This window comes from Mycetomoellerius zeteki, unplaced genomic scaffold (genome assembly GCF_001594055.1).
Source record: "Mycetomoellerius zeteki isolate Tzet28-1 unplaced genomic scaffold, Tzet1.0 scaffold106, whole genome shotgun sequence".
Classification (NCBI taxonomy): Eukaryota; Metazoa; Arthropoda; class Insecta; order Hymenoptera; family Formicidae; genus Mycetomoellerius; species Mycetomoellerius zeteki.
The window spans coordinates 2,341,509-2,359,249 of record NW_017255975.1 but is presented as its reverse complement, the minus strand read 5'-3'; the positions used below and the strand labels follow the sequence as shown (position 1 = coordinate 2,359,249).

Sequence of the window (17,741 nt, the reverse complement as noted above, 5' to 3'; positions counted from 1 at the left end):
TGAGCACTACGGAAGATGATGTGCATTGTGACTCGCTCTTGCACGATTTATATTCAAGTACGAAGTACCGCATATACAGGTGCAGCAGGTTGACGACCATGCGTTGCATACGCCAGGTGCGTAAATATGCGTGCGATGACTTTGCGCTACTTATCTCGATCATCATGCTCGGCACGTTCATCGGCCGATCTTTCACGGAAAAAATTCTCAAGACTCTCGCAGATGTCATTGCGCAGCAGGATATTTATCTTTGTGTCATATTTTGTGCAGTAAAATTTTACGATTTTAACGCGTTTCTAGTTAGTTCTTAGTCTCTAATCGTTAGAAAGGTGTTTCCAAGTTGTGCAATACGAGTTCTTATCATCTGAGATGCACGCGATGAGCTGTACAGAAATCTTGCAAAAATCAGAATAAAATAAACATAATATGGTATACGATAAAATAATATAAATCATGTGATAAAATAAAATATACAAAGATATTACGATTTTTATAATTAGTATAATAAAAGAGATTTCGACGATAGAAAGAATAAAATGTATCATGTTTATAATTTTTAGTAATAAAACTTTGACGAAGTGTGACATATAGTACATGTAAAATAAAAAATTATTCTGTATTTTGTTGAAAATGAGAAGATTAAAAAATCGGTTTTTAATTGAAAATACTTCTTTCTTTCATATAATATTCTATTACATTTGACATGTAAATATAATGGCATTTTAGCTTGAAATAACAATAATATATTCGAGAAAAAAGAGAAATATTTCCTCGAGACATAAACGAACGAGGAAACTAACATCTAATAAAAAAGCGCTTGTACTATGCACATGGAGACACGTGCAATCCAATTACCTAATTAATATTGGTTATTCATTAAATCGCTATCTGTGAATAATTTGTATCAATTTGTGTCAGCGTATTTTTCTTTTTACTGCAATCCAAACTCTTCTAAAAATACATATACATTTATAGTAATAAAGTAAAAATATTATAATTATATAGGATTATAATTACTAATACGCTATATTTCTTGGACTTTTACAAGATGGGTTCGAGTAAAGTAATTATATGGGATAATAAATAAGTTTCCAACAATAGAATTATTAATAGCTCTAATTTTATAACGGTTAAATAAATGTTTATCGTTTTTTCATATTTTTATAACAAAAGATAATTCTATATTATCGATAAAACTTTGTTCCATTAATACTTTACTTCAGTGAAGATTATTAGAAGTGAAGATTTCTAAATTACAAAAATCATTTTATCAAGTAAATAATGTTAATATAAAAAAATGAATACTCCATATCTTTCTTCTTCTCCCTTATCCACTCTCCCTTTCTATTTCTATCTACATTTTCTTTTAATTTTACTTGTATTTCTTATCTTTAATTCTATCTACTATTTTTATTTTTCAATCCAAATTTTTTAATAGCTGTTCTTCAAATGAGAGCTTTACTGAGGCATGCTAGCAACAACATTGTCACGATCTCTATCTTTATGAAACCGGCAGAATTCCCGATTCTAGGCGTCAAGCTCATCGTGTGATCTTTGTGATCAATGCGATTGATGTGATCCATGTGATCCATGTGATCCATATGATCCATGTGATCTCTGTGATCGTATATCGTCGTGGTGTAAGGTGATGTCGATTCGCAAACCGTGCCCATGATGAGTTGCTCAGTTGACCCCATAAGTATCCTAAAGTTATAATCATGTAGGTCCAATTGAGAGTACATGAAGATAGGCAGTCTGTCGGAGAGAATCCACAGATTGCCGTTTCGATCGATCTATCAAAATAAAAAAAGATTATACATAAAATAATAATACACATAAAATGATAATAAATAATAAACAAAATTAATAGAGGAAAGTAGGCGGTTATGGAAATAGGTGGGAAGGAGGGCTATGCCATGATACTTGTTGATATACATTGCAGTTACTGTTTCCGGCCAATGAATAATTGCATTATATTGTTTAGATAAAGAATCTTTACAAATAAAAATCTAATACACAAGTAAATAATATATTCTAATATTTAAAATATTATTAACAATAATAATCTCATTTTTAAACCGTACATGTGAGAACACAATCGATAAACTAGAATCCTATATCGGTCGAAGCTAGATCTTGAAATGCTTAAATAATTCAATCTTGAATCACTAAATATACTATATATGTACTTGCATATATACCATATTTGTAGTCCTACTAACTGCGCGCCGAAATATTTTAATCTCGCGAATTAAATTAATTTCTAATAATTTCGATGCTCAAATAGACATCATATTTTAAAGATGCTAATATGCTGAAAAAACTGCAATTAAATTTATTGCAAAAAATATTACCTCGGAAGATGTTGATTATCTCCTAAACGAAGCAATTTTTTACTACATATGATTTTAATTGCAAATGCTCCCCACTATACAAATATGCAAAACAAATTATAGGTATCCATTTAAAAAAACTATGAGTAACTAAGAATATCTACTGAGTTATTTCAATAAAATAAAATGGTATTCCATATAATCTTTTCGCTACCTTTAATAAAATAAAGAAGTGGAGAAAAAATCATAAGTCAAAGATATTTTATTTGTAATTTCACAAATAATGAAGAATACGAGGAGCATGAGAAATGCATTTTGCCGAACTATTGTTGAAATAACTAATCACGTTTTTCAAAAATAAAATGGGCAATTATTTCCAATTATAATTATAAATCATACTTTTCTGTTTTCTTTTCAAAACTATCTGATCTATCTTACACGTTAATCAAAAATTAAAATTTTCCTACCGCGGTTGATTTAGCAACTCACGATATGTGATGACACAGAATTTATTAAAGCTTGTGGTATACGAGTATAAAAGTAATTGTAATTGCTGTAATACTAATAAATTATTGTTGTATGGTGATTAAGTAATAAGGTTTCGATAGATTCATGATTACCTTAAGATCGTTGGGGAAAACCATGGTGACGTTATCCTGATAAACGTAGCCTTGTTGCTGTAAGGCAAATTTATTTTGCGGTCTCCAACAAGCGATAGTGTTTAGATTCGTCAGCGCATAAAAAAGAACTCCGGTCTTCGGATCTAGGAAGCTGACGCTACTCTGGCCACTAGGTCCGCGCGAGCCCAGCGTTTGGAATTCGTGGGACGTTTCTAGGACAAACACATGATCTTAACGTTTCTACAAACGTCTCACATAAAATGTCGGAAAACATTTGTCCTTTGGAAAATTCTAAACTATACGTTTCTTTTTTTTAAGCGACAGATTCCTTGAAGTTCTTTAAATTGACTTGCGCTTTGTTAAAAGATTGAAATGATTTTCGAATAATGAGCAATAATGACCTCTTCTTAGTTACTTATTTAAATAATGAAGTTAATTTTAAAGTTTCCTAGAATTAATTAAATTCCAGCGGATTGTTGCTTTGTTTTTGTAATATTTTTATATGTAATATAAGGATACGACGGGCAATTTCCAAAGTTCTTTATATGAACCGTGCGAAAGATCATTGCACGTTAAATAAAATACTTGTTCGATAATTAAATGATTAGTGGTTTATTATGCCCCTTTCACAAGCACATGATACATATTTTTTTAAACGTACCTGCAGCACTGGCACGTTGAGCATCACGTAACAACCTTGTACTAACAGAAAATTCCATGCCACTGGAGAGTGGATGGTAATACAGGGTGCTGTAGCCATCACCAGTCGGTGCAAGAGCTAGCCCAAACAGGCCGTCATTCCATTGGAACGATATTCCTGACACTTTGAATTCTCCGCCCTGAGAAAGACAACATGAGCTGTGAAATTTCACTCAAATGACCTAGCGTTTATTATGACATATTAAAAATTTTGCCCTATTGTATATCAAAAAGTACTTCTTAATTAAGCAATTATATATAAAATTAATATTTCTATTAGCGTAATTGAAGATTATTAAAATTACTGATTATTATAAAATGTGTAACTTTGACTCTTAAATTTTGATAACGCCCAGACAGCTTGTCAAAATCAGGACATAAAACATCTTGAAAATGTCAAATTTTGGACATGCTGTCTAAACATTAAGTCAAAGTTATCCCCCGACAAGGATATTATCAAAGTTATCCTATTTTTCAGTATAACTTTTATTATACTCATTATCAAAGAGTTACCCCTTTTGCTATACTCATTATCAAACCACATTTTACGGTATACATATACATATATATGTACCTATAACCATTACAACTTTGTGTCAATTGATCTCATGAACAGATAGAAGAGCATATAATCAAAAGAGATAATCGCGTATATTTTTAAATTACACTGGATTACCATCGGATCAGGATGGAAAGAATGGTGCTTGACAAGCCAAGACTTGCGAAGGCTCCAGGAGTAGACAACGAGACCCGGGCCGCCGAGATCGCCCAGATAACCGTACGAGTCCTCACATAAGTAATCCTCGACAGCGATGTTGGCGAACAGGGAATCAGTGGTTCTTTGGTCGGACGGTATCACGTATTTGCGTAGCACGCGATCAGTTATCAGGTCGTAGACGATCAACGCCGGCGGCGCCTGCTGCTCAGGGCTACCCAGGATGTCCGTAAGTCCTGTGTCCAGGACCCAGAGCCGGTTACAACGATCGGCGCGTACGCGAAACGTCGAAACGATCTCTGGTACGCCGGCAGCACCATACTGATGGGCCTCCCAGGAAGGATACGGAATTAAAGATGGTGATTCGCGCGTGTCTGAAAGCAACGAGTTCTGTTACCGATGACGCCAACCCCAGAGGAAAAGAGACTCATTGGATGTATTGGCTGCATTCAGCAGAGAAAACCGCTCACTGAGCGCTCCCTGAGCAAAAAAGGGATTAATCTATGAGTAATATGTTTATTTGTTATAATTTGTAATATAGAATAACTTGTCTATTATCGATAATCTTTAATATCATATTCCTTACTTATTTATTACTGTTTATTATTCCTCCAATGCCGTGTTTGGGCCGTAAGGTTATGTAGCGCTCTGTGACCGGTGGAAGTGGAATGACTTTTAACAAGTGCATTCAGTACTACAACCGCTCACTGAGCGCTCAGTGAGTGCTTGCATCTTATTGGTATATTCCGTTAGAACTAAAAATATAGACCAAACAGATACAAGGGATACATTCAGTACCACGACCGTTCACTGAGCGCTCAGTGAGCTCTTGTATCTGTTTGGTCTATATTTTTAGTTCTAACGGAATATGTCAATGAGATGCAAGCGCTCACTAAGCGCTCAGTGAGCGGTTGTAGTACTGAATGCACCCAAGAGCTCACTGAGCGCTCAGTGAGCGGTTGCATCTTATTGGTATATTCCGTTAGAACTAAAAATATAGACCAAACAGATACAAGAGCTCACTGAGCGCTCAGTGAGCGGTCGTGGTACTGAATGCACCGCTCACTGAGCGCTGTATATCCTTATGCTGGATTCACACTGCATCCGATTTTCGTCATATGACGCTCTGCAATCAATCAGAAAACAGGATTCCGATGAATTTTGCTTCGTAATTATCGGAATTCTGTTTTCTGATTGGATGTGAATCCAGCATTATGGCCCAAACACGACATTAGAGAAATAATAAACAGTAATAAATAAGTAAGGAATATGATATTAAAGATTGTCGATAATAGACAAGTTATTTTACATTACGAATTATAACAAATAAACATATTAATCATAGATTAATCCCTTTTTTATTCACTGAGCGCTCAGTGAGCTCTTGAACAGAGAGAGAAGCCTGAGAGCCATGCCCGGGATTTAGCTGCAACCTTATTTTGAAGCGCTTCTATGTCCACAAAACGTGGACATTAACTACGTAGCCAATGTCCACGATTTTGTGATTGTATTCTTCGCTATGTCCATGATTTTCAGTCCGTTAGATAGATAAAGACGAACAATCAATCTATCGGCGCTTGTTGAACAAACGATTGTTCGTCTTCGTCTATCTAAAGGCCATCACACGTACAAAAATTTTAATCGTAATCGTAAGGCCGTAAGCAAATCAGCCAATCACAATTGAGTATTTAAAAACGCGAGATCTTAATTTTGATTGTGATTGGTCTATTTGCTTGCGACCTTACGATTACGTCTAAAATTTTTGTACGTGTGATGGCCTTAACGGACCGAAAATCGTGGATATAGCGAAGAATACAATAAAAAAATCGTGGACATTACCGACGGGATCGTGGACATTGGCTACGTAGTTCAATGTCCATGTTTTGTGGACATAGAGGCGCTTCAAAATAAGATTGCAGCTAAATCCCGGGCATGGCCGCTCTCAGGCTTCTCTCTGTCTTGAATTTGTGTGATCTATATTTTTAGTTCTAACGGAATATGCCAATCAGATGCAAGAGCTCACTGAGTGCTCAGTGAGCGATTGTAGTACTGAATGCACCCATTAATAAAGTTCTGTTTGTTTTTCTACTAGATTGAAAGTTTTCCTTGAAATTCTGACTTATTTTAGGTAATTAATCAGCAGTTGTAGTACGAGGAAATAATTTAACCCTGCTGGTCTATTTGGATCTATTTGACTTAAAATATAATTTATTTTCTTACTATTTAATTTTTTACCAGGAAAATCTTTTTCCTCTGATATTTGATGACTGAGATTTATTTTTCTGTGAAAACGTTTCATTCTTTATTCTTTAGAGTTTTTTAATCATATTGATCCAAACGATCGTATAGTAAAGAACAGACGCGTAGAGTTAACAAACAGAAAATTGATGAAATTGCTGATTAATATCTCTCGAATATTTGTCTACGTTATAAAACTGTAAATGTCTTGTCAGATGAACAATTATGCTACTTCTCGAGCTTTCTCCAAGTAATTGTAATTTTGAGGTCGAGATAATTACCGTTAAGTCTAATATAATTGAGACTTGCGGCTACCCCTTGTCTCCATCTCGGCACTGTGATGAACAGCCGATCGCCGGCCACCTCCAAACCTAAGGGCAGATTGTCCTCCTGCTTGTAATCTGGGAAGAGCCTCTTGATATCATTGCTCGGCCATTCATAATCAATTTGTTTCCATCGGTAGGCGACTCGCAGCTTGCCGATCGCACCGTCCAGCAGGACGATCAGAAGCGCGATTATGACGATGATGGACAACGCCCGGCACCCCTTTGTCATTATTCTGATAAGAATATTATATGCCATTTATCTCGCTATTTTTTTCTTAAGAAATTAATATTTTTAGTTTATTATATATTTCGTTTAAAGTTTCTTTAATTGAAATTAAATCTGACATTTTAAGATTAATTTGGGAATAGACTCGTGAGTTTTAAGGATTTATACATCGCTGCGTTGTTATTATTAATATCTATATTTAGTTATTATTTTTGTTGATAAAGACGTAGATAAGATCGATTTAAAAATAAGGATCAAATATATGAAGGAGATAAATTGCGATTGCATTCCGGTTTCTCCTTGAAAGTCGCCGGCCTTCGCGGTACACAGCTACTGAGACTCGTTAATTAATATACACGCGTGACTAATTATGAAGTCACGGAAATGAGGTCTTTCTATCAACGCCCTCGCGTGAAAGATACTACAAGACGACAATAAATGATAGATTATGAATACTCGATAACGGCTAACGCGAATGTAATGTCTCTTCTTGATCGTTTATTACACAAAACAAATGCTTAAAATATAAATAAGTTTGCTAAAAGATTTGAATAATTTTAATAATATGCAATATAAACGTTAAGACATTTTTTGGTTTGTCTATCAGATGTACTAAAGATAAAATATCGTATTTTTTAAATAGATATATATATATATATGTATATTTTGTCATTTTATATTTATTATATTTAAATCTTTTATATCACACTAAATTATTTTTTTTTATTTAATTTATTAATCACGAGTTAATTATTTGTTCAATTTATTTATTTAAAATTTAATTTTCAAATTTATAATTTTATAACTTAAATTTATATTTTGTGTTATATTATTAATATAAGTTTTTACGTAACAATATTTGATTTTTATGCAGAATTGTCTTATTTTATTCTAGTAAGAAGAATTGGTAATCCGCGAGCGTTTTACAAATATCTCGACTCTTTTATGATTTTAATGACGTAACGGATCATATAAAACAATAACGGTACTCAAGTCGGTGCTTAGAACTGGGAGGTATCTAAGTTTTAAAGTAAATGATAAATGATACGAAGAAGCATATTATGCGTTAAAGCATCGTTAACAAATTTTTTTATATAAATCTTTATTGATTGTTCTTTTTCAAATTCCTTCATTAGATTTTTCAGTATTATGAGATATCAACAAATCACCTCAAATTCCAATTAGAGAAATCGAAAGTAAAATAAATTGAAGTAAATTCAGAATCAAGTTTTTCCACGAAAAATTAATGATTGTTTTTCAATTATTTAAGTATTATTAAATAATTAATTGTTATTGTTAATATTATAAATATTAAATAATATTAAATGAATCTAATACTAAATTAATCAATCTATCTTGCTTATTCTAAAAATTTCATTTACGATATATAGATTTAAATTTTTAATTAAAAAACTTCGTACTTCGATCATTTAATTAAAGGAAAATTTAAATTTATTTTAATAAAGTATGTAATAATTAAAAAGAACGTCGTACGCATAATCTTGGGAAAAAAAATATATATAATATATTATAATCTCTGTAAAAATTTTTCATAAATTCTTTGAAAACTCGTTAGCCATATCTCTTTTGTGATCTTATTATATGAAAAAGAAAAATGCAAGAATAATCTAAGAGTACAATACAAACATGTTATTTACACTCAAAGAATTAAGAATTCGCTACTATCGTATATTTATGTTTGCCATCATCGAGTGATTGCTGAAAGATCGTCGAAGGTCATTGCTGATCCGGTAGCAGATTTCTCATAGAACGTCATTTGTAATTTAAAGTAACGATACATACTGATCGATTCAAGTGATTTATTCAAGTGTATTATTATATGATTCAACATCATTGAAAAGTTTACGTGATTACTATAGAAGCTAAAATTAAAGACCGAGATCAAACATAAAGATATTTATAACTAAAATGATATTTATAACTAAAATTAAAATTAAGAATTGTGACAATAAAAACAAGAATTAGTTTAATTATTAAAATCAAAATTTACATGGCTAATATTCGAAATGTTGTTTCAATATTACATATATATAATCATAAATATCATTAATTAATAATTACAAATCAAAATAATGCAGTTTGAACTGTTTATCTGCTTTTAAACTATTTAATCTAATGATAAATTTTCATACAAAAGAAATATTCATGAAATAAATGTTCGTAAAAAATATACTTGCGCGACAAAATGGTAGATTTTAATCATGACAATGTTATCCGCGCGTCCCATGAAAATCCATCCTTTCTCTCCGAGAAGAGAACAATTTCATTTTAGTGGAACACGGCTGAATTCACCGCGACAGATTTTCTATGTTTAACAAGCGAGTGTAACACGGTTAACGGAAAAATAGAAAGCAATCGATTTTTCGACCGCTTTACATTCGACTCGCTGAATGATACAGCAACCGCGCTCTCATGCCCGAGAGAGATATATGTATGTTATTTCATACCCAGAGAGTTACCTATATACGCAACGTTGTACGCAATAACGCTATATAAATTTACACAGGTATTATATCTCCACGTTCCATCTAAATTCATTCAATTATTTATTCAATCGGATATATTTCCTAATACTAAATGTATATGATTGATAACATATGTATAACAAATTCTCGCGTCATTAAACCTTGTTTCTTTTATATAATATCGCTATCATTGCATATAGACCTGTTATATTTAAAAATTATTATATAAGTTTTAATAAATATTTATTATAAATTATTATAAAATGAATAGTCAATAAAACTATACACAATTATTCAATATTTATTGTAAAATAAATATTCAATAATTTACGCAATTATTCAATATTTATCGTTTATTGTCGCACTGCTAATAACAAATTAAACACTTTCAACATTATTCTCTCTCCCCCTGTCAATCGATATTAATTCAATTACTATTACAATCATTCGCGCTATGCAAGGATTTTTTAACACAATCGCGGTTTTCTCGATTATCGCAAACTACCGCAGTAGAAAAAAAACGCACGTATCGAAATGCAGTTTTGCGCTTGAATTTCGCTTTAAATTACACGCGAGATTTCTGCCTCGAATAGAAAGTACGACGACGAACTAATGGCATAGCCTTGTAGGGCAAAATATACGCGACGAAATAAAACAGTTTTCTGTCAAGTCACACGAGTTGTCGCGCTACAGAGGAATTGCTGGTCTTGCTGGATCTTATATTTTACTTTTGCTCGGCAAGCACTTTCGTGATTTTTGACGATCATCATGCAGAACTGCATTCTGCCCCCGCAGCTATTCTATTACTAATTAAATATACCATTGCTAATCAAACTTGTTTCATTCCTCGGCGCAAACAGAGCCGATCGGCACGACAGTTTGAAATCAACGAACAAAAGAACGGCGAATTTTACGAAATTCGAAAGTCGGAAGTTAATCAAATAATTAGGAGGAATTCAATTATTTTTAAGTAAATGATTAAAACAGTTGAAAAAATAATAAATAATAGAGTAATAATGTAAAGATATTATCAAAATTTTTCATTAACGCGACAAAATCTATATATCTAAATAAAATTAAAAATTGTACTTGTAAACATTAATTCAATATAAAGTTTTGATGTATATAATTATTGATTTTATATAACAGTTACATAATTATAAGGAACCATATATTTTTAATTTGTTCTTTAGACAATTTTTGATCATGTCATACTTAAACTCTTAGTTTAAGTGTCTTAGTAAGTAGACATTCTTTTTTAAACTCATTTTTATACACTCTTCGGATATCTTTAGCAAATCTTTTGCGTGTAGCTTTACACGTGTTAGAGCCACTTTATATTTTAGACTTTTTTTAAATTTCTCATAATTTTATATTATATAATATTTCGAAAGAAATTTTCACGTAGCACAGAAAAAAGCTAAAAAGGCGATATTATTAATAAAGATCAGTTATTTACACTCAATCCGTTCGATCCTATAGGTGAGCACTACACTTCGATCGTTTCTCCACGAGAGAGAACCGGAGAGGCGCGACAGGTCGAACCACGCGCACCGGTTAAGCGCGACAAACTGCGAATTCGACGGCGTGGCGGCACGAATCCAGCCTGTGCCGCACTCGGTTTTCCCGATGTATTAACCGTACGGTACCGTTGGAGATCCGGTCGGCAAACTTGTCGGCCACGTCGCGTCGTTCCGCTACGACAAAGAACGTGCGAGAAAAGAAGAGGGAAGCATCGAGTCTATCAATCGAGTTAATGAGCGAGGAGTGATTGTGAAGAAATCTGATCGATAATGCAATCCGCAGATGACGTGATTGTCAATTGACGCGAAGGACTCCTTGAGGTATCTTAGGGCCGACACCTCTGGAAATTTCATTGATCCAGTTAACGCGCGAGGACAACAAACGAGAACGATCAGCAAAAAAGTCTGTCGAAGGATAATGAGATCTATATGTAATATGGAACTATTTACAGTTACCTAAGACATCCTAGATAATATCTCCTCGGTTTTCGAAAAGAAAAATTTATCAAAAAGTAACGAAGCGATCTCTTTTTTTTTAAAGATTAAAAAATTTTTCTTCAATATTTTTTTCGTCGTTAAAATTAAGGCGCCTCCAAACGATATGACCAACGTATGCCAACATCAACAAATATCATACACATACATGTCTGGAGGCGCCTTTAGGAATTCTTCAAATGTAACGCTTACATCAGAAAAATGATAGAGCTTCTGTAAACAACACAAGTTATATTAATGGTATTCCATTTGTTAAAATTATGATTAATGGTATAAAAAAGATATACATATAACAAAATATATTACGTATTTCAACTAAATAACAAAAATACTGTAGGGATAACAAAGCAGCATTCTCCATAAATTACACGCAATTGTCATTTATAATTTTCTTTTGTAATAAAAAAATTAGGAATTTTTGATTGACCTTAAGTTAGTAGAATAATAAATATATCTTTGTAAATCACACGAGACATATTAATCTTACCCTATTCGTGACAACTATGTCGAAACAGATGAATCATGATGTAGATTTAAGAATGACGATACATACAATACATAACGTATATACTACCGTCTAATTTTTCAACGATGAATAATTACTTCAATAAAAACTTCAAAAATAACGTGGGCATAATAATTCACTTTTCGTAGATTACATGCAACTGTTATTATCATAGTTACATTATTGCAAACTAATTACAATTAAATTAATCTCAACCGAAACCAGTCGCTATTATACTTTCTCTTCCTTCAGTTACTACCGCTACGATTTATTTGCTATTCAATAAAAGACAAAATTGTCAGTAAATGCTGAATGAATAAAACGGTAGATAATAAACAAAAATAAGATGCAAGACAGACTGGAGAACGCGCGAACGCGATTCAGGAAATTCTCCTGTTACAAATCACAATGCTCGTCATCTTCCCATCCGGGTGAGCGAGTCCACAGACGATTATCCAAGAGTACAATGAAGAAAACATCGTCGTCGTGAGATTAGCGCGTTATTTGCATCTCGATGTAAAGCGCACGAGAACGGACGGGGAACGAGGATCTGTCTTGTGGCTTGCCTAAGCATTTTTCTAGCCTTTTCAACATCGCGCAATATCTCTCCAGCTCTTGCTACTCTCGCGGGAGTGTTACGCGTTTTCGAGGTCAATTGGCGGTGTATTACACCTGGCTTTCACTTTCGTGATTGTCAGTGCCGTACAACCGTCCTCTCTCATATATGAAACGTTTGAACCTGCATTAATTGACAGGAAATAAAATAAGAGAGAGAGAGAGAGAGACAATAAGAAAATAAGATAAGACCAATTTGGAATTCAAGACAAAAGTTTTAACCAACAGCATTACAAATCAATTTCAATAGCGAGTTTATCGTTTGTCTTTGGTTGATTCTTATTCTTGATGATTTCATCTCGCGCATATCAGCACCGTGTATGACTCAATTAACTTGTTTCTGAATAGTTTAGCTCTTAGATAAGTTTATCCGCGGGTTCTAAATAAATTTTTAGTCTAAATATATAACCCTAAATCATAAAAAAATTTATTTAAAATTAAAGTTACTTGCTTGTTGATTATCTCTTGTTATATTATTATATTCATTACATTAATCTAGAAAATTTTTTAATAATTAGCGATATCGGATGACATCTGTACCAGAAAATTTTAATTTTATTGGTTTTAATTTTACTCTTCTTGCACCGGGCGCAAACAATGATTGCGGATTAAAGTAACGTTCGGCACTGTCGATTAGCTCATCTTACCGTTCACCAGTGATCGATCGGTTTACCTAATCACCTGAATTCCTCATTTGAAATGCCTACTAGCTCTTCTTTTCGCCTCAATTTTTCCCTGCCAATTTTGTTATTATTATATTAATGATAAGAGTTATTAAGAGTAATGAGATTAAAATTTTTTAATTTCTTTAATTTTCTTGAGTTTTATTTTTAATCAAAACATTTTCTAATTGTTCTTCGTTTTTGTATCATTTAAGATACGTCGTAGAATATAATTCAGTCGGTTTCAGCCTTTGATTAATCCAAGCTTTCAAAAGTTGGTCGTACTTATTAGCAACACCCGGAAGATACTCGCATATTTACGACGTCTAATTCTTTTAAATGATTAAATAATCCTGATAAAGGCGTAAACAAAACTCGTTTCAGACCGGCGACCGGTTCGCCTCAAGGTAATAAACATTAATCAAAATGTTCAATTAGCGGAAAAGCAGTTCTTTCATCCCGTGGCAATCATACAATTAATGTTCTCAATATCGTCGGCGTGTTGTTCAAATTGCTACAATTACGTGTCTTTGTCAAGATATCATTGTGAGGCTAAACATGACTCATAATCATTATGAAACAAAGCAAAATAAAAATTAATTAAGAACGATAAGAAATTTATAATACAGGAAAATGTGTGTATTTCCCTTGAAAATAAATTATAAAAATAATTCCATAAAATTACAGATCGTTTGCATCACGCAAATATAAAGGTGTGACAACTATACAAGTTTTACATGTAGATTTAATGTTTATAGTTGAATAAATTAGTTTATAATTGCAATAACTAACAAAATAATTTGTTCAATTGTGTACATTAATTCTATATATATTATCACTTTTACAATAGCCGTCACGCTGTCACTATGTTTTTTTATCTGAGTGTAATATTTAATTATAAATAAAAAAGTAGCGATAATAATTTTAAAATATCGAAAGCGAAAATCGTCAAATCAGTTCGATTTTAAAAAAGAGAAATTCTGATAATCCATGTAATATTTATCCTTTCTAAAATTTTTGGAGTGAAATGTTGCTCTGAAGAGTGAAATCTCATTCTTAAATATTGAAAATTGACTTTTTTTCAAGAATGGATCCATTTTCACTTTTTAAAGTGAGATTCCACTCCAAAGAATTTGAAGAGTAGTCTTAGGAAACTTGGAAAGAGTATGAACTCTCATGAAACATATCGCGATGATGTAGTTATAAGATTGACTATTATTTATTTTATTTATTTACACTTTCACGTTTATCGTTTATCGATTTACGCGAATGAATGAAAAATATAACTTTGCTCGTACTTACACTTCATTCACCGGTCGTGATACATTACGCGGTCGTGTTATCGCGAACGTCGACCTCGGCGATATTACGACAATACATAGGGCGTTCTGAAACCGGATGTTCTTTTAACCGCAGGAGAGGGGGGTCACCAATTACACCGTATATCCAACGACATGCGATCGAGCACTTTGTTTTGTGGAACAAAGGAAAATTCGTCGGCCTAGATGTATCTACGCCGGCAGATCGATACACAGGTTTACCTGGCGAAGCAACTTATTGATTCGCAAAAGGCAGCATGGCATTTGACTTTCGAACTATGCCATCGGCATTTTAAATTTTTTTAATAGTATATAATATAAAAAGTACTCGTTGTACGAGGGCGGTTTGAAAAGTCCGTGCAAAGTCTAAATTATGGCACCACAAGTACGTATTAAGATTAGGTATTTTTAGTATCCGGCAACTCTTGGAGGATCACACACAAAATTTCAGTGAGATACACTGAAAAAAAAGATTGACTACTGCAGCAAATTAGATGATAAAATATGGCATAGCATTTTTAGTTGTAACAGTCAATTTTTGGTTGTGTTAGTCTATCGAAATCCTATACTGACATTGCAGATAGGCTAACGCAACCAAAAATTGGCTGCTGCAGGCAATTAAAAATTAACATGCCATATTTTATCATCTAATTTGCTGCAGCAACCAATCTTTTTTTCAGTGTAGATCTACTACTTTGTGTTTGGTGTTTATTTGAACGCTACAAAGTCCTTTCGCATCCTACCTATTCTCCAAATTTAGACTTCGTAGCGTAAATCGAACAATTTAATGATCACATTACACGAAATTCTTTCTTATTCATTTTTCGCAAATCACGGTACTTGATCGATTCAAATAAACGCCAGACACAGAGTAGTAGATCTATCTCACTAAAATTTGGTGTGTGATCCTCCAAGAATTGCCGGATATTAAAAATAATTTCGATACGTACTGGTGGTGCCATAGTTTAGACTCTGCATGGACTTTTCAAACCGCCCTCGTATAATCTTGCCTGCAGCTAAACATCGTCGCATCATCAGTAGTTTATTCGCAAACCGTCTCGTATTAACGCTTCACCAACAATGCATATTATGTAAGACACTATCTTCAGACGGTTTGAAAGTGAGACGGCCATCAATTATCGATTCTAACGGGAAAAAAAAATTACAAAATTATTTAACCGTTATATCAATTAGTATCTGCAATTATCCGAGTGTTGGATACGTTCTTGTTTACATTCACTTTTCTGCGCGGATTTCTTTGTGATTATAATGCAACTTGTAAGTTTTTTACGCGGAGTAAAATTGAGATACATTGCCAATAAGATTTCTGCTAGTCAAACAGTAGAAATGAAAATCATCCCGTAAATTTTCGCAATCGCAGAAATTAATTTTCCAACGAGAAAGAAGGGAAATGAACGCGAAAGCGATGAGAAACCACAGTTTCATAGAAAGTTACCAGTGAACCACTTTCGCAGGAGAGATTATCTCCTCAAGTTATATCAAGTTATCAGAGCGATCTTTTTCCCTGAGCCTCGTAAGAGTTCCGCGCGAACTACGCAGGTTTGATTTAATTATAGTTTTATTCTCGAGACGATAAATCTATTACTTTTGTTCAATCCAATTCGATTCTCATAATTACAAGTCTTATGCGACTTAATTCGATTCTCTTACTTGCAAATTGAATTTAATTAATAACGAATTTAATTCAGTTGTTCTTCAATCGCAAATCCAATAAATATCAATCTTTTTATCGAATTAAATTTTTTATTGTAAATATAATTTTATTTGTTCAATCCAATTTACTTAATGCGAGATTTAATTCGATTAGATACCGCTTGTTATGTTAACATAGTGAAACATTCTTTTATGGTCAAGGATCATGTAGCTGAAATAAAATAGACAAGCGCTGTCACGCTCGAAGTCATAGCCTGATTCCTCCTAATCTCTTTTCACTTCGATCAATTTCTTTTTCTCAATCAATTTTTTTTCTTCTCTTCCCGTCTCTTTCCATCGATCGTCGATTTTCGCCGATCGTGATATGCCGCGACTTCGATCGCAAGATCGCTCGGTGTTCTTGTTCGAATGATTTTATTGATCAGTCTGAATGGATACACACACTCGTGTCACCTCGCTACTTTTTTTTTCTCTTATCCCTCTTTCTTTCCTCGATCATTATTGTCCGTTCTGCTTGTAACGCAGTCGGCTGAAAACAACAAGGTTGTAGAAGGATAGAAAGCTACGTCTATGAGCGTCCGCGGTCGGTCCACGCTTCGGAAATAAAGCGACGAACAGGGATGAGACTTTCGTCTTTCCTTGATCCGCAAAATCGCCCTCCTCTCACTAACGATCGCGGTGTCCGCGAAAAGTCGGCCTTGCTTTCTCGGGAAACGTTTGTTTTTTTTCTTTGTCAGCACGTCCGAGTTAAAGTGGAAATTGCCCTTGAAATTGTCTGTAAATCGGCTCTCTAATACGTCGTTATTAAGCGAAGCTGGTCTAAGCTGTTTAGAACATTAGGCGTCGTTAAATGCCTACGTGAATAGGCGATAAAATATCTCGACGATGCATCATTAAGCTACTTGCAACGAAAAATTATGTTCATGATTCGCGCGAATCTCTTATTGACACAAAAAAATAACCGAAAATAATTAAGAATAAATTTTCTAGAATTATACTTCCCAAAAAATTATTGTATTACTTGAATTATGAAGAAAAGATCATTGAAAAGATAAACGTTAATTCAAAAATATAACAAAAAGCCACATTAAAAAGTGAAATATCGATTTTATTTAAACTTTCTATTAATTATTTTACAAACTAAGGAAAAAATTGTTCATTTGGCTAAATTAATTTAGTTGTCTTTATTTATTTCTTTCGTTGCAAAATATATATATAATTTAAATCAAATATAATATGTTACATTTAAATACATACATTTTTCTCATCAAAAGAAATAAAAATGAATTAAATTAATTTAGTCAA

General features: G+C 33.1%; 1 protein-coding gene across 1 annotated transcript; it reads right to left on the bottom strand.

Moving 5' to 3' along the window:
• Window positions 1–1,433: 1,433 nt before the first annotated feature.
• On the bottom strand, window positions 1,434–11,457 carry yellow-b (L-dopachrome tautomerase yellow-b). Its single transcript, XM_018448236.1, has 6 exons — window positions 11,103–11,457; window positions 6,887–7,164; window positions 4,329–4,741; window positions 3,615–3,792; window positions 2,954–3,165; window positions 1,434–1,793 (listed from the first exon to the last, which is right to left on the bottom strand). The coding sequence occupies exons 2-6, from the start codon at window positions 7,158–7,160 to the stop codon at window positions 1,446–1,448; spliced, it is 1,425 nt and encodes a 474-aa protein (XP_018303738.1). The 5' UTR covers window positions 7,161–7,164; window positions 11,103–11,457; the 3' UTR covers window positions 1,434–1,445.
• Window positions 11,458–17,741: the final 6,284 nt, after the last annotated feature.